The 22,818-nt window shown below is 49.5% G+C and overlaps 2 protein-coding genes across 2 annotated transcripts; both read left to right on the top strand.

Annotated features, from left to right (window-relative positions):
- Positions 1 to 8,215: 8,215 nt before the first annotated feature.
- On the top strand, positions 8,216 to 22,687 carry LOC144161857 (uncharacterized). The gene is made up of 6 exons (XM_077692441.1): positions 8,216 to 8,549; positions 15,232 to 15,291; positions 15,377 to 15,436; positions 15,559 to 15,624; positions 20,924 to 21,002; positions 21,685 to 22,687. The coding sequence occupies exons 1-6, from the start codon at positions 8,268 to 8,270 to the stop codon at positions 21,738 to 21,740; spliced, it is 603 nt and encodes a 200-aa protein (XP_077548567.1). The 5' UTR covers positions 8,216 to 8,267; the 3' UTR covers positions 21,741 to 22,687.
- On the top strand, positions 9,946 to 13,832 carry LOC144161856 (uncharacterized). Its single transcript, XM_077692439.1, has one exon. It carries the CDS (start codon positions 10,150 to 10,152, stop codon positions 13,387 to 13,389), a length of 3,240 nt encoding a protein of 1,079 aa, XP_077548565.1. The 5' UTR covers positions 9,946 to 10,149; the 3' UTR covers positions 13,390 to 13,832.
- Positions 22,688 to 22,818: the final 131 nt, after the last annotated feature.

Raw genomic sequence — 22,818 nt, 5'->3', positions numbered from 1 at the left:
AAAGTTTGGTGCTGTTTAAAGAAGTCATGAAGAGAAAACAGAAGTTTCGTACATTCAAAAGATTGCCTCGTTAGAATCATACTGACACCGCTTTTAAAGTAAACTTCGCTCAAATAAGCTACATAATTAGGAAAGAAGGGAATGGCCATGCGACCCACTCGCTTATTTCCCGCAACAGAACCTATGATGTCATACCAGCCAGCTCTGCGATTGGCGGAGGGCGGCAAAAGCAAACGCAAATAAGGCAGAGCTTATAAGTTTGCCGAACGAGCTATTTGCGCCTAAATTTAGGGCACATTCTTCTTAAAGCCTTAATAATGGTGGGACAAACAGTGGAAGTTACGAAAGCACACGTAAACATAGAAGTACCGAAGCGTATTGCTGATGGTACTGCGCCCACTGCTTGGTTTAGCTGCACAGGACTGCGGGGCTTTGGGGTTGTCTCAGACGACACTGGCCTGGCCGATTGACGCAAGCAACGGTGTCTTACGTGACCATATTTGTCGAGTGAGCACTATGTTTCACAAAAACGATTATTTTCTCCAAGAACAAAAACAAGCCAGGTTTAAATGCGGTCAAAACAAAGGCAGAAAACAGCTTGCCACAGTATGGTGGCGCCATCTAAGTTCACTAAAGGTAAACAAGGCTTCCCAATCGGCTGCAGAGCGGTCGGTTCCGGGGATGTCATTGCCGACCACGAAAACGCACGATTTAGTGGGAAAATCAAAATTTTAACTGAAATTACTTTGTTTATTAGTGAATAAACCATCGTTTGCATTGAGACAAGCGCTGGGGGCACTATAAAATGCGAAATATTTCGAATACCACAAACTTGTATTTTGTCTTCATGGCTCCTTTAAACACCTAGAATCTGCTGTGTCACTCTGAGTTGTGTCCGTCCTCATTTCATGTGATAGGCATCGTCCCAAATTTCATGCGCCATCAACTCATCTGAGCTTTTAAAAATCGTGCTGCTATGCCAGGTCGAGGTTGTATGTGCCAGGTTCGCGTGTGAAGAAACTTGACCTAAAACAGAAAGGAATTAGCTTGGTCAGCTGCACTTTCGCAGAAAAGCATGGACTCCAGCAACACCTCCAGCAACACCCCCCCCCCCTCCCCCTATTCGCCTGAAACATTTCGCAAATGGTACGCAAGAGTCGACTAAAGCATTTGTGGCGACGCCATAAGTCGTCGCCGTCTCATCACTCTCCTGTAGTACGCTTGCGTGCGTTTTAGTGGGCGGCACTTTATTGGCGCACGGTACAGTGGTTTGGAGGCGGCGGCGAAGGCGATGTCCGCGTAACCAAGCGAGCGAACGAGACACCGAAGGCAGAAAGAAAACGAAAGAGGAGCATCTGGCGAAAGTGTTAGGGGGAGGGCGGCACACGCTGCTATGGCGTCATCTCCCAGCGCGCCGCCACAGCTCAGTATGTCTCACTGCCTCCCCCGCACACTTTCGCCATGTGTCATCGCCGCGGAGCGCCCCCTTCCCCCCTATACTTTCGCCCCTTTCGGCCACGGCCGGGCTAGAGAGGGAGCGGGGCGCGCTGTCATACGGCCTTCGCAAGAGGCCTAGTTCCTGCCTGCGGCCGCTGCTAGGAGCTGGCGCAGCAGGCCAACCCTGCGGACGCGCTCGTCTCCCACTCCGCGCGCGGGCGAGCTATGCGCGGCCTCTGCTCTTCTTTTCTTTATTTTTCACTACAATCACCGCTACTGGCGCACGCAGAAGGGGGGTTAAAGGGGGCCGGGTAGGAAGAACCAAACGAAGACTCCGTGCCCATCACCGAATAATGGTTTCTGATCTTCGGCTGATTATTTGTGTCGCACGATACGCACCAGCCATACGCGACTTCGATGTATGTTCTCAAAGCGACGATGAGCCATTTTGCAATTTCTCTAAAGAAATTAATGAAATAATTACAAAATTCGACAGAACGTGGAATCGCCCTAAATTTTTAGTGTATCGTGAATAAATTACAAGCTTTGGCTTTTTTCTGTTGTGTGGTTTAATTTTTGTGTACTTTTTTGGTCTTTCACGCTGCCCTCCCTGCCCCCCCCCCTCCCCCTTTTCTGAACTGAAATCCTAAGTACTCCGCTGTCGTGGGCGCCCGCCATCGGGTGCAACAAACAGAATTGCTGCAAAATTTTGCTCTCAGCGCAGCGTGGTTGATTCGCCTTGGCTAGTTTCAATGTTTCGGTTTCATATGCAGGTTGAAGTACTTAGCGGCGTACTCTAATTGTCATAGGTTACGACTTAAAACTTGCAGAGCGTTAGTTAAGAAATCTTTAAAAACGCATGCCGAAGAAAAAGCATCGGGGATAATCTGTGAACTGAAAGGCACCAGGCAAACTGGAAACGAGTTCATTTGGAGAGAAGCAATGAGACCTTACTGTATTATGCACAACAGCGCAGGAGCTTGTCAGAAGCTAGCAAGTAAACATTCGGTAATTACCCCTAAAAAGTTTGCAATACATTGAAGGAAACAGTAAAAAGCACAATTGCACCATTTGAACACATAAATAATGGCGTTCCCCAGTTCGAGCACCAGAAAAATCATCTTCGGCGTGACAAAACAGTCTTGCACAAAAGAAACGTTGTTCGAGCTGGAGAAGCTTCACAGTCGGAAGTGCTTCCTCGACGGCTTATGTGTATAGTTCATGCGCCTTTCATTGTCGTCGGTGACTCGAGTGGAGTGATTCACTAAAAGGATCCTGAAGAATTTGTCAGCAATCAAACCATCACGGCACCGGTCGAAGCATATACACTGAATTCACTTTACTATGTTGAACAACATGCAGCGCACTGCGATGAATTTCTGAAAACTCACGCCTTCAGCCTCTCTCAGACCGAAGAAAAGTAAGACGATGTGATTGCTGTTAAATCACAGAAGCACAAACGCTGTGAAAACAGCCCGCACGCGCGTCGAAAGCAGCCTGCAAATGCAAGCGCGCAAGTGCCAGGCAAGGGTTGGCTCGCGTAGCCCCCGTGCGGAGAGCGGCGGAACTGTACGTCGAGACTCCTCCCCATTGTTTTCGCCGCCGCTGCGGAGGCCGTATGAAAGCGCGCGCCGCTCGCTCTCTAGCCCGGCCGTGTTTCGGCAGACGCTCCCCCTCCGTTCGTTCATGGCTCATCCGAACCATGTGACATTTGCGCGGGAGGTTCAAACACGATTTGCAACAATATGCTCGGCGGCGGCGCCGCGCTGCGAGATAGCGGCAGAGTAGCACGCGCCGCCGTGCGTTCGCTAATCACACGATCACTTCCTGAGACGCAGCAGCTATGCGCCTTGACCGAGACTGCAGTTTTCGCTGAGCACAAATTTCGCATTGGGGAGTAATCGTCAGCCATTGTTCTTTTTCTTGGGGTAGGGGGAGGGGGGGGAGTCCTCTATTTCTGGTGGTCTACTTGCAGACGACAAGCCTGCCAGCAAGCGTCCCCGGAAGCGACATCGTGTGTTTACACGCACGACAAATTTCTCAGGGTCGCCTTACGTGCTTAGCCGGAAAGCGGGCTTCACCTACCGGCTCCCCTGCGAAAAAGACAGTGATCTCAACCCGCGGCACACTGGTCAGCGGCCACGGCGGGCTCGAGCGAAAAAGGAAATCAGGACTCTCTACAAACCTATTCACTAATTAACTGACGAATACAAAAAGAGAACACTAAGTAGCTGTGGAGGCGGACGGTGGGTTCAGCCCGCTCTCTGGCACAAGATAGGAGAGATACAAAGCAAGGTCAGGATTACCAGGGCTGGGGCCCTGGTACAGACAAAGGGGCCCTGGTCGAGGGGAGCGGCCGTTGACCTCCTTCCGCGCTCTTCCGTGTTACGATTCGAAAGAGCTCGAGCCGCCCTCAGTTTTTAGGCGGAATTGGAAGAAAACAACCTCTCTCTCTCTATCTATCTCTCTCGCTCTCTCCGCTACCTCCGAGGGCAGCCGCGGTGTTGCTGCTGTACACCAGCGAGATTTGGCGCGTGAACAAAAATCGATATGCTGGTTTTGACAAGTTCTATGAAGCTTATCCATGCGATTAAGGAACGCCAGTCAGTTTCGCTGTGAACATCACCTTTCGTTACGCTAACTCAGTGAAGCTGGGATCATTTTTTGTGTGTGACTAGGATTCAGTGCAATCATTTTGCAGGAAAGCCAGCTTACCATTACCATACCATACCTACCATCACGGGGTATGGTAGGTATCCAGAGTGAAGGAATATAAATATTTGGGAGTGTGGATAAACGAAGGGGATAACTACTTAAGAACTCACGAGGAGCAACTTAAGGTTAAGGGAAAGCGAAACGCAGCTATAATGAAGCATAGAGCTCTGTGGGGGTATAACAAATATGAAGTATAGTAAGAGGAATGTGGAAAGAAGTAATGGTTCCGGGTCTCACGTTTGCGAATGCTGTACTCTGCTTAAAATCAGACGTTCTTCTATCAGGCCTTGAAGTGAACCAGAGAATGGTAGGACGTTTGGCCTTAGGAGCGCATGGAAAAACAACTAACGAAGCAGTTCAGGGAGATGCGGGCTGGGCGTCGTTTGAAGTTAGAGAAGCAGAGAGTAAAATATGCTTTGAGATGAGGTCGAGAGCAGTGGATCAACGAAGGTGGGCAGCTAAGGTTTTTAGGTCCTTATACTTGAAAAGTGTGGTCACGCAGTGGTTAAGAAAGACTAGAAGGCTAACGATGAAATACGGAAAGAACAGTGGAGAATATCCAAGACAGCTCAAGTAACCAAAAAAGAGGCAAGTCAGATAGAGACGGATAAACGGCGAGAAAAAATGGAAGCTAAAACGTCGTTAGAGATGTACATGGCTGAGAAATTGAACACCAGAAAGGAAAATTTCTACGATAATTCCCAGGGCAGTGCTTTGCTTTTTGAGGCTAGAGCAGGTTGTCTGCGAACTAAGAGTTTTGTGGGGAAGTATTCACAGAATCATGGGGTATGCGTGATCTGCGGAAAAGAAACAGAAACTATGCGGCACATAGTGTTAGAATGTGGGGGTATCCATCCAAATCTACATGAAGGGAATATTCGGCTTCCAGAAGCCCTCGAATTTAAAGGTGTTGTGCCACCAAATTTTAAGTCTGTAAAAAGCCTGCTGTAGGCTTCCTCTGCATGCAACGACCCTCAACACGAAGTGCTGGGTACAGCAAGCGCTTAATATATATTTTAATTCGCTTCTAAAAATTACCTAAATGCTCTTCTGGAAATCGGGACCCATCGCTAGCGCCACTAACCATGACGTCAGTGAATTGCCAGCGCAGCAAAGTTTGTGACGTCATACAACGCTAGCGACTCGAGCGACGTGAACGTGAACTCCAGTTACCACAGTTTGTTTGGTCGCTTGGTCGTATCGACACACTATACCGATACGACGGCGACGACGACGCGACGCCGACGATGCCGACGAGTCGTTAAAACATCGGCCAACTGCCGAATTGCCAGATCGCGTTGTCACACCACGCCGACGGCGACACAAACACGTCGGCCGATGGAAAGTCGCCGTAGTGTGACTGACTCGCCGACCGAAGACGCCAACAAAACCGGTCGCCTGACTGGTCGCACGACGCGTCGTCAATCGACCGAGAAGCGAAAACTGCGCCCCGACAACATTCGTGCCGCAATGAACACGGCTCTATTTTGTTAGTTTCTGGAGGGTAATAAACTCAGTAAGTTCCATGAAGCCCATACAACTCAACACTAGCGCTAATGAGATCCGTATTTTGGCGTTCGACGCTTCGGCCGTGCTCTTCGGCGACGCCGCTACCCCGGAATGCGTGTGCGATCGGCTCGCCTGTAGAAAATATAAGGTCAGTTTCGTGCAGAAGAACAGTTACGTAGGGTAATTTGGGTAATAAGAGATCAGTATCGGCAAAGGTTTTTAACGTAAAACGTAAAACCAAAGTACGGCAAGCACTATCCCTTCAGTGCAAAATCGCAGTCGCAGCCGGGCACACTTATTTTTGCGAGCGCTTTCGCAGAAGAGCAGAGTTGATGGCGATAAGCTGTCGCGGGGGCTTCGCGGAACCTTGCTGCGCAAGCGCTATTTAAAAAATGTGAGTTTACAAGCCAGGAATTCTGTAAACTAGCTAGTAAACACCGACGTACGTTTCCAAGGATGGGCCTCCATCTAGTACACCGGCTATATCGCGGAGTGGAATCGTTTGTTCGCTGGCTCAGTGGTCTCGCGCGTTCCGCCCATCCGGTCAACGTTGCCGGTTCGATTCGCGACGGGGGCAGCTTTTTTTTTTTTTTTTTTGAGCGTTTATTAGCATTTTATGGTTTGCAAATCCATGGTTTTCATTTGTCTGCATCCGAGGATGCAGACAAAGAATCCGCGTCGGAGCTGTCGCGGCTTGACGTGACGAGTCGGCGTGTTTACCTCCGTGGTGAAGCACGTATGTGGGGGAGCAGACGCCGCAGTAAAGTCGCAACGTACCGCAGCGCCGCCGTGGCAGAGCCTCCTCGCAACACTCTGACGTCACTGCTTGAATCGGCGCCCAGAAACCGAAACCGAATCCTGTTCACATGAATCGTGCGATAATAAATTTTTCACTCAGAATATGTGCGTGTGAGAGCATGTATCATGCTTTCTAACGAATTATAAAACGTTTGCAACAAAGAATGCACAAGCAACAAATTTGGTGGCACAACACCTTTAAGGGTAGCACAGAGGAAGTTAACTTCAAGGCTGTCGAGGGGACGAAAAGAAGATTAGAATGCTGGTGGACGAAAAGCAGAGAGGGGAATATTGCCTAGGACAGTTACTACCTGTAACAGGAAAAAAAAAAGTATTTTGTGCCTAATAAGCTTTTTGTGCCTGCCCTAAGCAGCGCTAGTATTAAACCAAGAGTGTAAGTAAGTAAGTAAGTAAGTAAGTAAGTAAGTAAGTAAGTAAGTAAGTAAGCAAGTAAGTAAGTAAGTAAGTACTGTTGAATAAGGCGGATTTAGCCTTGCATAGCTGCCGGCAATTGCTCCGCCTAATCGTCCCCAATACCATATCAAAACTCTCAAAGTCATCACACTCACTTAGTCCTAAAATAACAGACACACAATGTCATCACACCTCACTTAGTCCTGTGGACTGCAAGAATCCGAGTAGGAGATGAGACACCTCTCTTCGCACAATCCAGTGGTCCCTAGGAAAAGTAATTTCCTCCGATGTAGCATGGGGCACTCCTAACTTCTGGAGATCACGAAAAAAGTTCGTCCGCTCAGGGTTGGTTTTGGAGCAGTTCATAATGAAGTGATCAATGTCACCAGTCACACTGCACGAGGGGCACAAAGACCTTTTTGGTAAGATGACATGTCATCACCCCGCTACAAAGGGGAAACCAATAGCAATCATCATCTACATCAATCATCAATCAACGGGGCAAAAAACTGACTTTGCAATTTCGGCGCAGAAAAATCGAGCGCACTAGGAGGAACAACCCTGTGGAAGCGCGGCGTCAAGCGCCCGCTGAAAACGGTTTAAATGCCGCGCCGAAGTGTGCCGCGCGCCGTGGCGTTCAAAAAATTCCCCCGCATTTCCCCGAGGGGGAGAATGTGAAAGTGCGAATGCACGGTTGTCGGCCCGCTTGCGGCGCTTGCGCTCGGCCCCCGCAGCCCACCGCCTCGCCGCCTTCTCTTCCATCTCTTCCATCGGGTTTGTAGTATCACGTGTACACCACGCAGTTATCAAGCCGCTATAACGCCGCTGAGTCGCCAACGCACGCCGCTGACGACGTAGTTTGAATGCGTTAAAGATATAAGGCGCGTTCTGACACCGATATCAGCGTCGCGTCCGTGGCTTGGTCGGTAGAGCGTCGCGCTGCGGCCGCAAAGTCCTCCGATCGAAACCTGGCGCCGGATGCTGTTTCTTTTATAATATAGAGGAGCACTGCGGACGCCGCCGACGCCGCCGCCGCCGGCGGTGGATGGTTTGGGGTCGCTTATAAAGTGCATTCGCACTTAAAATGACGGACACATTTCAGACATCGGTTCAAACAGTAACGTTGGGTTCAAAAGACGGTAGGTTTAGCGTTGTTTTTTGCAGATTACTGCATTATTTCACTTTTTTTGCTTGCATTTGTGTTTCCAATATATGTAGTGTATTAAATCATCGTATATTTTTGAAAGTACTAACTTTCAATAAAGACTTTCCGCTAGTGGTGCTCTTGTAGCATGTACCGTCACTGCCATCGGCTTCCGGCTGCTCTTCCTTCTTCCTGCGCCATCCCGAGCAGAGTCCCGAGTAGGCGAAGAGTGCCGGATTTCTGGATAAAGATGAGTTATCCGTGCCACGTGGTTGGCTGCAAAGCGAGCGACTGGAGTGGTGTCAAAATGAGGCACTCTCTGCCGAAGGATCCGCACTTGCGAGCTGTTTGGCTGGAGCGCATCGGCCTCTCTGAGTCGGCGGCGCCCAGAAGTGCTCGTGTTTGTGGCAGGCATTTCCCGCCCGAAGCGTACCTCTACAACCCAGAGTTTGTACAGAGGAGCGCCGTGGGCATGAAACATCTTCATTTGAAGAAGAATACCGTGCCGACTTTGTTACTTCCCAAAACACGGGTGAGTCTGTCTGATTAACGGGTGTTACACTGGTTATGTACACCCGCCCAATTTTTCACCAATATCGCGGGAGCGTCGACCGTTCCGTCGAGCAGCGCCGTTAACGGCTGATACTGTTAACTGTTGGTTGGAGGGCAGTGTGATAAGCGAATAAAAAAATCAGGGGCGGCCGTCTGCTCTTGCAGCAGCTTAGCGGCTACTCTCGCCGGGTTTGTCGTACCGCTCCAACATACGGCGCCGATCGACCGAGCGGTCGACGCTCCCGTGATATTGGTAAAAAATTGGGCGGGTGTACTGCACCCTTCCCGAGGAAACTGTTGTGTTGTGCGACGGTGTTCTGCCCCTTTTTGGGATGAGGGGATGTTGTGTTGTGCGACGGTGTGCTGCCCCTTTTAAATGCGAATGCATTTCTTAGTCGGGGGTTGTCGTGCGTTGGCCGGCGTGCGCCCCGCAGGTGTTATCTCTCCGCGCCCTAGCAACAGTTGTGGCGCGCCTAGCAACCGGAGCAGGTGGTAGTTCAGGCGGGAGTAGCGGAGGGCAAGGGGAGAGGAGGAGCGCGCTCGGCGTGTGAGGGCGTTCGCATCGCGGAACTCGGGCGGAGAGAGAGAGAGCTCGCGCGCGGGCTGGCGTGTTTCCGCATACCCCTCTCCGCTCGCTGCGCTCGGAAATATATATAAATGCAGTGGAGCGCGCGCCTCTTTCCGTTTCTGACTGGCGCCTTGATAGCAATGGAAGTCGGTGAAGTCGAATCCCTCGCGGCAACGATACCACAAGCAAGAAGTGTAACACAATCCAATCTGAGCATTACACCTCTCGCTGGCGGTGACGTCACTGCAGTTGCTTCAACGTCATCATCGGTTGGAGGAGAAGAGAAGTCTGTGAAGCGAAGAGCGCGTAATGCCGAACGCATGCGCTTGAAGCGAGCTGCCGATGCGAAACTCCGTGCTCGGGAAGCCGCTGCGAAACGCCAACGACGAGCCGAAGATCCTGAAATGTGTGCTCGTCACGCTGCTGTCCGGCAACAATGGCGAGCTGAGAACGCTGAAGTTCGCGCCAACGACGCTGCCAATCAGCGTCAACGGCGAGCCGCCAACCCTCGAGTGAAGCGGCGCGAGGCCGAGACCAAGCGCCAACGACGAACGGCCGATCTCGCCGGCGCTCGCGAGTGGGAGTGCGCTGCTCACGCGGCGACTCGCTCTCGGGAGTTTGCTCAGCCGGACGGCCGTTTCAAGCGTGACTTCGAGGCCCACAGCTTTGGACACAGCTGCAAGGTGTGTGATCGGTTGTGGTTCGACAACAATGTGAGCGTGATCGGGAACATCAAGAAGGAGTCGAGTCGTTTGAACGCGCTTCGGGTTCTTTGGAACGAGTTTGGAAGAGGAGGTGCCGGTGGTGACGCCATCATCGCCGTCTGTGACGACAACCCTCGTCTGGCGCCGTTCAAGTCGTACCTGGTGTGTGCCTCGTGCCGCGAGTCTCTGGTCAACGGGCGTGTTCCTTCGATGAGCGTGAGTTTAGGCTACCGTTACCCTCCTCGTCCGGCGCACCTTCCCGATCTGAACACGGTCGAAGAGCGGCTCATCTCGCCTCGACTCCCTTCATGAGCATCAGGCGCCTGACTCGAGGGAATGGCCAGTTTGGAATCAAGGGACAGGTGGTGAACGTGCCCATCGACGTTCCGAGCGTTGTGGAGTGCCTTCCTCGCATGGTACCCGAGGACGTTGCGATCGACGTTCACATCAAGCGGAGGCTGCTGAGTCCGGCAACGTACAAGCGTGGGTTGGTCAAGCGCGGCAACATCCTGGCTTGGCTCAAGCACCTGGAACACACCCCGCTGTATCGCGCCATCAACGTTCGGTTTGATTGGAGTCGCCTCGATCACTTTGATGACGGCGAAACTGACGAACGAGGGGGTAAAGAAGAAGGAGACGGAGAAGGAGAACCGAAGGACGGTGACGGTGAGATCGAAACGATTCCCGACGACTTTGATGTGAATGATCCTCTGCAGTTGGCGATTGCGCTCAACGCGGTCTCAAAGACGATGTTCTTTAACGAAGAGGGATTGACGGGTGTGCAAGAAGAAGGTGCGCGTACTGCTGTCAAAACGCGTGTGGTTGTGGCAGGTGCCACCGGAAGCGATGACGTTTGTGACGAGGCCGAGACCGCTCGCAAGCTGGTGGATCAGTCGCATAGTCTTCACGTTGCTCCGGGCGAGAATCGCACTCCGATCGCGCTCTTCCTGGACGAGTATGTCGAAGAGTTCGCGTTTCCCACCATCTACCTCGGGATGCCTTGCAAGATCACCGGTCCCCGACCCACGCCGTTTCTCAAGGCTAGCAGCGAGATCAGGCGGACCGATCGGCACGGGGCGACTCCGGATCACGTTCTGTACATGGCCGCGAAGGTGATGCGTTACAACGTTGCCGAAATGGCCATGACGTTCCGTACCAACGCGGCCACCGACTCGATCACGCGCGAACAGCTCGAGAAGGGCGGGCAGCGGTTCCTCAATGAGATTCTGGACAGAGAACTCGGGTTCATGCGCGGCGTTCCCAACACGGTGCAGTACTGGCAGGATCGCCGCAAGGACCTCTTTGCCATGATCAGACAGCTGGGCAAGCCGCACGCGTTCCTGACCATGTCCGCGTCCGAAGTGCACTGGGAGCGCCTGCTCGAGACTCTGGAGCGGCTGCGAGTCAGACTTGAAGGGAGAGCGCGTGTGATTGCCGAGATGATGGCCTGGGAACGGGTGGAGCTCGTCAACAACGATCCCGTGACGTGTGCCATCTACACCAACCACATCTTCGAAGTGATCATGAACGTGCTCAATGACAAGCGGTGCTCTCCGTTCAAGCCGTACGTTGTTCGAGACTACTTCAAGCGAGTCGAGTTTCAGCAGCGCGGCAGCGCGCACGTGCACGTCATCCTGTGGCTGGAAGACGCGCCCAACGACGAGGAGCTCAGCGGAGTCGAAAGGGCCATGCCCAAGACGCTGGAGATGGTGGATGCGCTCCTGACGCTCGACACCTCTGTGCTCAAACGCCCGCGCACGCAGACGCACCAGCACACGCACACGTGTTACAAGCGCGGGCGAACAAAGTGTCGGTTCGGCGCCCCGTTCATGCCGAGCGCGTCCACCAAGGTTCTGGTGCCGTTTCCTCCGATCGCGGACGCTGCAGTTGAAGACGCCGAGACCATTCGAGAACGGGAACGGCGAAAGGACCTCAAGGCAAAGTACGAAGAGATGCACGAGGCGCTGGAGCGCGGCGGAGACTTTGAGAGCCTGGATGACTTCCTGCATACCTTCGACGTTCGCTCCGAGGAACAGTACATGGACGTACTGCTTGCGGGTGTCTCTCGGCCGTGCGTTCTGCATCGGAGGACGCTGGGCGAAAAGTTCGTCAACACCTTCAACCCCTGGATAGGCCGAGTACTCGATTCCAACATGGACCTGCAGATCATACTGGACCACTACGCGTGTGCCTCGTACGTTGTGGACTACGTCAACAAGGCCGATCGCGGCATGTCCAATCTCAAACGCGCCGTGTCGGACATCCTCAAGGAGAATCCCAACGACGACTACGAGGCCGTGATTTGCAAGCTCCGAGTGGGCATGCTCAAGGGAGTGGAGATGTCCGCGCAGGAAGCTGCCTGGTTCCTGCTCAGACAGGAAATGTCTCACAAGAGCAGGGATGTCATGTACATTCCCACGTGCTTCCCCGAAGAGAGGGTGCGCGTGCGCAAGACGCGCGAAGAGATGGACAAGATTCCCGCCGCGTCCACCGACGTGTGGAAGCTCAACATCGTGCAAAAGTACGAGGCCAGGCAGCAGCCCGATGAGCTTGACGATGTGTGTCTCGCCGACTTCGCCAGCAAGTACAGGATGGGCCAGGGCGGTCTGTACGTGCTCCGAGAGAGGCCGGTGGTGAACCGCAACTACAGTCCCAGTGACGATGTCGACTCGTACATGCGCGAGCAGGTCTTGCTGTATGCGCCCTTTCGGAGCGAGGCGATTGACGTTCTGGACGGCAACAAGTACGTGAAGCTGTACGAAGACAACGGGGAACTGATCGAGCGCAAGCGCAAAGAGTACAACCCGGCAAACGATGACGTTGTGGTTGGGGAGCTGGTCGGGCAGTACTATGCCGAAATGCTGCGCATGCGGCAGGAACAAGAACAACAAGAAGAAGACCAATCGGAGGACGGTGACGTAAATGGGGCGGTGACGGCCGTCTCAAAGCAACAACAACTGGATGAGCAGCGGGGGGTTGACGCCGATGTTCTGCCGAGCGACCGCTTGCTCCGCTTGATAAAGGAGACTGTCACACCGTGTGCCGCAGTGCGCAAGCGGCAGGGCGTCATGGACCGAGACGCGTACGTCTCCATGATGCGCAGTACAAACGCCGAGCAGTACGAGTTGCTGCGCGAGATTCTCCATCGCCAGACCACTCCCGGGCAGCCTCCCCTTCGAGTCTTCTTCACTGGCCTCGCCGGATGCGGCAAGACGTTCGTCCTCAAACTCGCCATGGACGTGTACAACAGGTGCAGTGGCGGTGACTCGGTCATGGAAGTGGACGCGCCGTCATCATCGGCATCGGCACTGGCATCTGTAACGTCATCGTACAACGCGTACGTCATCTGTGCCAGCACGGGCAAGGCAGCGGTTGCGGTTGGGGGAACTACCGTTCACGCCGCCTTCAAGCTCGTGCGGAGTGGCGGCAACAGGCAGATGGCTCGCATCGCCATCATGGGAGACGGAGGTCTCGGTCCCAGCGATCTCAACACGTTTCGAGTCGCGTTCCGCCTAGTCAAGTGTGTATCATCGACGAGGTCAGCATGATGTCTGCCGATCAACTGAGAGCCGTTGATTGCCGTCTGCGCCAGATCACACAGCGTTTGAACGAACCCTTCGGAGGTTTGGACGTCATCCTCTGCGGAGACTTGCGCCAGCTCCCCCCCGTGCGTGCCAGTGAAATCTACAAGCGGTGCCGGAGTGCAGATGGACTCATCGGACTCACTGTCGTCACGTGGCATCATCTCGAATACTTTCCCCTCGTACGAGTCGTCCGGCAGTCTGACGTCACTTTCTCCAACGTCCTAACAAAGATTGGAGATGGGCGCGCGTTGGAACCGGACGAAGTGCGACTGCTGGAAGCGCGCTTCGTCATCGCCGCCGAAGCCATGGAACGCGCGCCCTCTGCCGTGCGCATCTTCTACTCGAACAACGAGGTGACGCGCTTCAACGAGGCCGTTGCACAGGCGCAGGGAGATGGCGGGCACCGAACGCTGCGAGCTCGGGACGAGGCGGTGCATTAGTATTTCGCCGCCTCTCCTCTTTCTTTAGTTTATATCATGGAATAAAGTTGGCTGTTCCTTTGTGCAGACGCTCGTTTTATTCAGATAAGCGTGGCCCTACCTTACATGCACATCTATGTTGCATCGGAAGGGCATGCATAAGAAGAGCGCGCGAGCAGACGATGTCGCGAAATTGGCTGCGCGGACCGACGGGCGGCTACCACCGGCGCACAAACGCGCTCCAGGCTCGCAGCGCAGCGCTGTCGCTGCGGGGAACCACAGCCCGCTTATTGGCAACCGGAAGCAGCAAACCTACGGTTAAAACACTCTTATCCTCGTAGTATACCACAATGCAACACCTAGCTTCCACGGGCGTCCACGGGCGGCGCTGCATGTACTGCAGGCCAGGCGCTCGCAATGTCGCGTTTCAATCCGTGAGCACTGTACATGTACAGTGCATAGCCCCGTATGTGCAGTAGCTTTGGTCCTACCGAACACGGAAGAGCCCTCACGTGATATTGTAGAACCGCATTTTACAGTGAATTCGGGGAGGGGGGTGCGAAAGCTCGTTTATAAGACTTCGCAAAGTTAACTGGTATATATCGTACCAGTTGTGTTCGCGGAAGACGTCTGTATGGCAAGAAAAGCAATCATACAAAATGTCTTTTTGAAACGGGAATGCTGTTTTTGCTCAGCTCGAAAAATGCAAAACCGGCAGCGGAACAAGTCGCAAATTATAGGGGGGTGGGGGCGCACGTACTGCAGATGGAGGTTGCTCGATGTTGGTCACACTTGCAATTCGCACAATGCATCAGGGAAGCAAGGACTCTCAGAACACGTAGCTAACATCATCATTAAAGCTTCATATGCTGAAAAAGCTTCATATGCTGAATAACAGAGCGTCCAAAATACCAGTGAATGACTGCAAAGTTGCCTGACATTTTCCTAAAAGCTTCATATATGTAAACGGAGTAGGACTTTAACCCTGTGAATGCTACTTGCAGTTTTTTTTTTTTTTTTTTTTTGAGAGGCTAAAGTTTATGAACACAGCCTCCAAGGAGACAGCCCAATGCTGGCTAAAATTACAGGCTAACTATTACTGCAGGCCTTACTTGAAAGATGTACATGGGCAAAAACTATTTGACAGAGCAGAATGGATTTCAACGACTGTACACAACAAAATGAAATTTTCCTTAATTCAGATGGGGCAATTTGTGACTGATGCCATGCAAAAAGCAGGCATGCAGCTGGTATCATCGCAGGCAGTTGCAATCTGGAAGTTCATGTCGTACATCGACGAATACATGTCAATAAGTGAGGGAGAATTTCACACTTGCTCCTAGGCTTTCTCACAACCACCTCGGCATTTTTTTTTTCCAAAACACAGTTGGCTCACCAGCAGAGTCAAAGGCCAGCTGATGTGACGACCCAGGCCTCTACCTTTCCGGTAAGAACAACATTTGATGCATGTAACTTGAGTGTGCTTTGAGAAGAACCTCCACAGAGCCACTTGTGTGTTACTTAAAATGCAGATACCTCACCAGGAGAATCAAGGGCCAGCTGTTGTGATGACCCGTGCCTCTGCTTCTCAGGTAAGAAGTATGTGGGCTTTGAACAGTTGCATGTAGATGGTGTATGCAGTTAGGAAAAACCATTAATATCGATGTTGTGTTACCTCATTAAAATACCACTTTTGTTTTATATTGCTGCGCAGGCTCAGGTGCTGGTGATGCAAGTGCCTGGAGCAAGTGCGAGTGCCGCTGCAATCGGCCCTGCCCAGGTAAAAGCAGCTCCTCTGATGCCGCTAACCTTACTGCCCTCAATGGTTTGTACCCCTGATCATACCCTGCCCTTTCTTTATTTATTTATCATAGTACCCACAGCGCCTTTTCAAGGCATTACAGCCGGCGGGGGGGGGGGGGGGGGGGGGGGAAGGGGGGGGGGGGAATTCATACAAAATACAGGCAGAACAGAAATATCACTTAAAGCACAATGACAAGCCAAAACTGGCATGCTCAACAAACATACACTACAAAGAACATGAAAATGCATCATTAGACATAATTGTCACAACATTTCTGGGTAACTTATTCCATTCGCTAATAGTTTTGGGGAAAAAAGAATGCCTAAACAATTCGGTTCTACAACTCATTTCTTTTATTTTACAGGAGTGATCTGTCCTTTGTAACACGTAGTCTGGACTGATTAAATTACAACTTTTGTCTATCCCTGTTTCGTTATGAAATATATTGTGAAAAAATTTTAGTCTGAGTATTCTCCTACGATGCGGAAGTGAATCCCAACCTAGGCTGCGCTTAGCTGTAGATACACTGAAATTACTTGAGTATTCTTTAAGAACAAAGCGAGTAGCCAAGTTTTGAACTCTTTCTAGTTTCTCGATATCAGATTTGATATGTGGATCCCGTACCATACAAGCAAACTCTAGTATGGGGCGAACATTGGTCTTGTACAGCAACTCTTTAGTCTTCACTCGAAAACGTTTCGCGTTGCGACGTAGGAAGCCCAAAACAAGCTTTCGCACACACATAATTTACATGATGGTGCCAAGACAGGTCCGAGGTAAGATACACACCAAGATATTTATGTTCGAACGTTTGGTTAAGACATGTACCATTAATGGTACAGGAAGAAACATGAGGCGTTTTCTTTATTGTGAAGCACATGTACATAGATTTCTGTAAGTTTATCTGCATTCCCCAATTTTTACACCAACCAAATAGCCAATATATTCAGATCATGTTGAAGCGCGGTGCAGTCGTCGAAGTGATTACTAATTCTATATAATACACAGTCGTCTGCAAACAATCGTATTGTAGAAGAAATACCGTTGCAAATATCATTCATGAAAGTTAAAAATAATAGTGGGCCCAAAGCAGAACCCTGCGGTACTCCCGAACTTACATCAACATCTTCCGACTGCTGACCATTTACGACAACACGCTGTTTCTGGCAGTTCAAGTACTCTTGTATCCAACGAACAATTTCAGGGTTTATGTTATACCACGCCAATTTTTCTAGGAGGAGTGAATGAGGAACAACGTCAAACGCCTTTGCTAAATCAAGAAAAATACACTCCACGGAAAAACCTTGATCCAATGCACCAGCAATATCACGAGTTAATTCTGTTAGTTGTGTCGCACAAAAAAATCCAGCACGAAAACCATGCTGTTGCGGGCGAAGCAGCGAGAATGAATTTAAGCGGTTAATAATGCGAGTGAAAAGCACGTGCTCGAACACCTTACATACTACACTCGTCAAAGAAACAGGCCTATAATTGGGTACGAGGCTACGTGGTCCCGATTTGTGCGACGGCGCAACGTTTGCAAGTTTCCAGTCATCTGGTAGAACTCCTTCTTTCAGTGACCTCGAAAAAAGAATTCGAAAATATTTTGATAACACGGCTGCACATGACGATAGCAACGCTGTAGGTAATTCATCGGGCCCCATGGCACTGGACGGTTTCAAATGTAAAAGCAGCTGCTCGATTCCGCACATATCAAACTCAGTATCACCCATGGGTTCAGCACAAAGGAAGCCAAATCTAAATTTATCAGTACCAGGCCGCCGTTCAGTAAAAACGGAACTAAAAAATGCATTCAAGCATGTAGCTTTCTCGCGACTATCAGACACCAATGCACCATTACATTCCAGAGTAGGAATCAACACTTGGTCCTTTCTATTTGATTTAATATATCGCCATAGTTCCTTCCGACGGTTCACAACACGCTCGTTAAAAGAATAAAAGAACGAGTTTTTGGCTTTCTTAACGGCTTCTTTAAACTCAATCGTCACAGCTTCCAATTTTACTTTATTACACGAGTTAGGATTTCTTTTGAAAGCCGCATAAATATTCTTCTTTTTGTTACTGATATGACGAACTGCTTTAGTGAACCATGGTTTATTCTTATTACGGCGTGATGTCAATACCCACGATGGTACGTACTGATCACCCAGTTCAAAAATTTTTCTTTTGAGAACTTCCCGCAACTCTTGAACGCCACAACTTTCAGAAAGTGTTTCGAAAACGTCATAATACCTGTCAAGGGAAAGGGAAGTCTCAGCAGTATTAGCTTTCTGATGCAGTGTAACCTCGTTACGACAGATCTGCTTACAACAGATATTTGGATACAACATACTGATTTGCAATGCTTGGTTGGTCTTCCTATCTGTTCCATTGATTAAACTTCCTTTACTGCAGATTCTGTTACAACATACATTCGAATATACCAGACCAGTTTGAAAGGCTAAAAAGTCCACCTTTGCATCTCTAAAGTGGACTTTTCAAGTGCAGGCAACCAACCATTAATTTGTTAGGTACGTTTTCAGAGTTTGTGCTTCTACCTCACACTTGTGATCAAGCGAAAACCATTTGAAACAAGTGTGATGTCCTGGCAGTCAAGTGATAGGATTTAGAATTTAAGCGTTATAGTGCAACAGATAATTGATGCTTATACATATATGAAAGTTACCATCATTAAAACAAAAAAAATGTATGCCCTCATACATTATAGATAGCTAAATCTCCAAGCTTAGCAATGAGACCTTTACTTGAATTTCATTTATATTCATGTGAAGACAATGGCAATGCAGCTGTAGATTGAAGACGTGAAATAGATAATAGATAATAGATAAAATAAATCAATAGATCAAATCAAAATTTTGAGGGGGTTCCATACAACAGGATCCCAGCAAATGCAAGAAGAGTCATGCATGTGATTTTGTGATGTGCTTCACAGTGTCGCAAGAGGATGAAACTGCTGAAAATCCGATTTCATCCTGAAGGTTTGTTGGCCTAAAATACCAACCTGTTTAATTTGTAACTGAATCTCGAGAAATTACCAGCTTAGTTTTTTTTTATTTGTTTTTAACAGTTGAAAAGTCCAAACTGTTGTTATAACAGACTTCATCCATGATTCCGTAAAAGCCTGTAGTAACAGTATTTGGATTGTTCATACTTCTTTTATAGCAGACTGAAATCATGATGACTATCATGGTCTGTTGTAACGAGGTTGTACTGTAGTTATAAATGCGTCAATTACCGGAGTCTGGCATTCGCGCGTACTCAAGTGACATTTCACAAAAAAACTGCTTTGTGATCGCTTATGCCGGGCAGCACCTGCGGCAAGTAATCTCGTGCCGAAATATTTGTCAAAAATAAATCTTGAATATTCTCGCCACGCGTTGGTTGGGACACCGGTTGAGAGAGCGAAAATGAGCTGCACATTTTAAACACCTCGATACCCAGTGCGGTTTGCCCTTCTTGCAAAGCAGCTGTGCAGGACCAATTTACACCAGGTAAGTTAAAATCGCCTCCTATAACCAAGTTATAGGTTCAATAAGTTCAATGAATAAGTTCAATGCCCTTTACGAAGTCTCGAAGCATTTGATCTGAACTACCCGGCGGACGGTAGAAACAAGACACCGATAAACTCGCACCATTTCTGAGGTTAATTTGGGCCCACACAGCTTCACATAATCCCACGTTAACTTCCAGCCAGCGACAGTTGATTTCGTTTTTTACAAGAATGAACACGCCCCCACCATGGCCGTTCCGGTCTTTCCGATAACAGACATAATTTGGGGAAATATTTCATTATTGTTAATATCAGCATCTAACCATGACTCTGTACCAAGTACTACTGACGGATTTGTCATGTTAATAAGGCTGGCAAGCTCATCTACTTTGTTTTTAACGCTTCGGCAATTGACGACCAAAAATGACAGGTTGCATTTTTTGGGTTTCCCTTGTCAGGTAGCCCGCTGTACTACTTCGCCACTTGGTTCATCATAAATATACTTAGTTTTGTTGATATAAAGCGCATCGTATCTAAGATTTACTTTGTCGATTTCCTTCCGTACTTTCTTAGCATATTCCCAAAGCTGCTTTCTTTTCATTCTAATTGGTTCCGAGAAGTCTTCCGAAATGCTAATGGGACTGCCTTTCAACTTTTTGGCGTTGGTTAGAACGCATTCCTTGACTTTGTACGTCGCAATTAACAATTATAGGGCGGCAGTTACCCGGCCTAAATTTACCCAGGCGGTGTGCGCGTTCAATATGTACATCGTCAACTGATAAGACTGACTTGCAGAGATCTAGTACGCGTTGCTCAGCTGACGTAGGTTTCGCGCTCCTCAGTGTCTTCTATACCGTAGAAAACCAGGTTGCATCGTCTACTTGGTTTTTCTAAATGATCTAGTTTGCTCTCCAGAATCTGTAGAGTTTGGTCTGTTGCAATTGAATTGTTTTAGTGCACTCTTCTACACCAGTCTGCAGCTCTTGAAGTTTGCGAATTTGTTCCTCTAGGTTAATTAGGCGTTTGTTTACGGCCTCCATAGCAACCTTGTTTTCTACTTGATATGACTCAATTGCCGACAGTTTTGTTTTGATTTCATTCTGGCCTTCAATCAATTTTTCCAGAGCAGCCTTCATCGGCCCATGGTTAAGTTTAATATCACCGCACACAAACAGCAACAAGAAATAGAATGCTGCACGACGTAACAACACAAAGCGATGTTTTCTGCGACGCACATGTTTACAGGAGCATGAATGAGAACAGGCACTTGAAAACAGCAAACGGGGTGGAACCGGCAGTGTAAACAGCACTGTCTTACTAGAAGCAGAACAGTGACTGACCTGCGTAATGATCAACACATGCGTGAGCGACGCTGCCATTGTGCCGGTTCCACGCCCCAGTGGTCTTGTGATGCGGTGCTCCTTATGTACACTGTAGACGCCCTCGTTTGCAGCCCAAGGTTCGCTGACTGGTAGCGGGCAATGTCCGAGTTCAGCTAGGTCGCAGAAACCACCGCCAACAACGGAAGCAGTCTTCTTGAATTGCCGGCAAAAAGTAGAGTTTCCGACGGCCGATGACCACTTGCATATCCCCTTTTTTTTTATCATTTTTTCTTCAACCTACCCAAACTAGCATTTCATTTTCTTCGACTCCCAAGCTTCTAAAGTGTGTGCTGCTAAATGGAGGACAGTGTTCAGGGTGTGTACTAACTGCCCTTGCCTCATCAATCAGAGGGGAGCTCACATATGCCCAATTTTTTTGTAGGGACCATTGCGGACACGCAGATGCGTTGCTGAGATGCGCAGTATGGGCACCCAGACAACACGAGAGCGTCGAGCCATCGGTAAGTTAAAAAGCATAAGAAGCCTCATGGCAAAAAATGTCATATGGTGACGGAGAACTCCTAGTTTGCATTACACAACAATAACAGCACCCATTGGTGCCTGTAATGGAATTTAAGAAGTAGCAGCATGACATTCCAAAGATATTTCCTGGTGTGAACAAGCTTCTAGACACAAAGGAAGGAACAGCGTACATTTCGACGAAGGACAGGCAGAAGCACACACCAGAAGTGCTAACTATCAACCGATCGCTTTACTAGAAGTTGCGGATAATAAATAGTACACTTACTGGGAAAGATGCAACAAGCGCGTACCTGTCAAAGCATTGTATAATATCACTGAATTTGACATAATGGTTTGACAGGTTTGGCAACCTTCTCTTTCTTCTGTACGTGCTTGTTGCATCTTTCCCAGTGAGTGGGCTATATTTATTATCCGCAACTTGTAATAAAGCGATCGGTTGATAGTCAGCACTTGTGGTGTGTGTTTCTGCCTGTCCTTCTTCAAAATGTGCGCTGTTCCTTCCTTTGTGTCTGACCACCAACTAGCCCAACACGGCACCCTCTTCAAGACACAAAATATTGGCAGCTGAATGCAAGTGTTTGTACGAGTTTAGTGACGCAATCTAATTCACCCCGTGTGGTAATGCAACAACTGCTGAATATCTATGGGGACATTTTGCAGCCACACAGGCCAACACCACCTTGCGGTTTCTCGTGTCGGCCAAGACACAAACTTAGGCCCCTGTTGTGGAGGCAGTTCCTGGAGAAGCTTAGCCTAATTTTGAACCTGCCAGAAGAACTCCACGAGTGGCTGCAGCAGTGGCTGTCACCCCTCTGCCGGCGAGCTTCAGGCCAGCCCATTGTTCATCACCTCGAGTAGTGGATGAGGCGACACAAGGCACCGGAGAACAAGACGTGTCGGGCGACACTACGTTGGCATCTGAAGGCGATGAGATGTGGTGCCACCTTCAGCAGGTATACAAGATTATGCTTTTATGGCTACTAACAGCGCACACAAATGAGGGATGAAAAAAGAAGCAACAGGGAAAGTGCTGATTCACAACCGACACTATTGAACGATACAATTGAATTTATACTACGACAAACCAAACTGTGCGTGGCAGGCGACTGCAAGCCAGCAGGAGCAGCACCTTGTTTTATTTCACTATTCAATTTTTTCTTTGCTCCGCACACTCGTTGGGCAGTTTACGCACATTGTTCCCAGAATATGGAATGCCTCAACCACCTCATGCTTTGACCTGTCTCTGAGTGAAAACAGCACTTTAGTTTTATTAAGATTAGGATTGAGCAACAGTTCTAACAGTGCGGTGAGAAAAGCTCCCGCATGCCTTTCCCTAGGCCACTCCTGTGTGCTGCATAATGCGCACATTCAAACAACGGCCCATCTGGCCCACATATTGACCGCTGCACATCAACGGAGCGCTGTAAACCACACTTGTTCTGCACTGCACAAATCGTGCTTTGTGGCTTACCTCGCAGCCCTGACACCTGCTTTCTGCTGGCATCTTTCTTTTACACAGCCCAACAGACAACTTAGTTTAATGGGTACTTTTAGTCTGTGCAAAATTCCAGGCACATAGGGGACCACAGCTAGGTTTTTTTCTTTCTGTAGTGGTTCTCTTGTGGTGGCTGCTTGCCACACGTGGCAGCTCGATTTGTGTTCAAGGTGGTTCCATTCGATGTGGTCTGCAATAAGTTTTTGTTGCGAGTCAGTGCTTGTCCTGATGCTTCTTTCTTCAACCCGCATCTATGCAGTGCTTTTAGTAGCCATGAACCAGTCCAAACTCACCCAACT

The sequence above is a fragment of the Haemaphysalis longicornis genome, unplaced genomic scaffold (genome assembly GCF_048455015.1).
Source record: "Haemaphysalis longicornis isolate Haplotype H1 unplaced genomic scaffold, Haemaphysalis longicornis Haplotype H1 scaffold_12, whole genome shotgun sequence".
NCBI classification, from domain to species: Eukaryota; Metazoa; Arthropoda; class Arachnida; order Ixodida; family Ixodidae; genus Haemaphysalis; species Haemaphysalis longicornis.
This window is presented reverse-complemented; position numbering and strand designations above follow the sequence as displayed.

Bases quoted from the DNA above. Each gene is read 5' to 3' on its own strand.
- LOC144161856 (XM_077692439.1), top strand. From the start codon at position 10,150: ATGAGCATCAGGCGCCTGACTCGAGGGAATGGCCAGTTTGGAATCAAG.
- LOC144161857 (XM_077692441.1), top strand. From the start codon at position 8,268: ATGAGTTATCCGTGCCACGTGGTTGGCTGCAAAGCGAGCGACTGGAGT. The intron at 8,550-15,231 runs GTGAGTCTGTCT...TCCAAAACACAG, and splicing joins TGTTACTTCCCAAAACACGG to TTGGCTCACCAGCAGAGTCA. The intron at 15,437-15,558 runs GTAAGAAGTATG...ATTGCTGCGCAG, and splicing joins CCCGTGCCTCTGCTTCTCAG to GCTCAGGTGCTGGTGATGCA.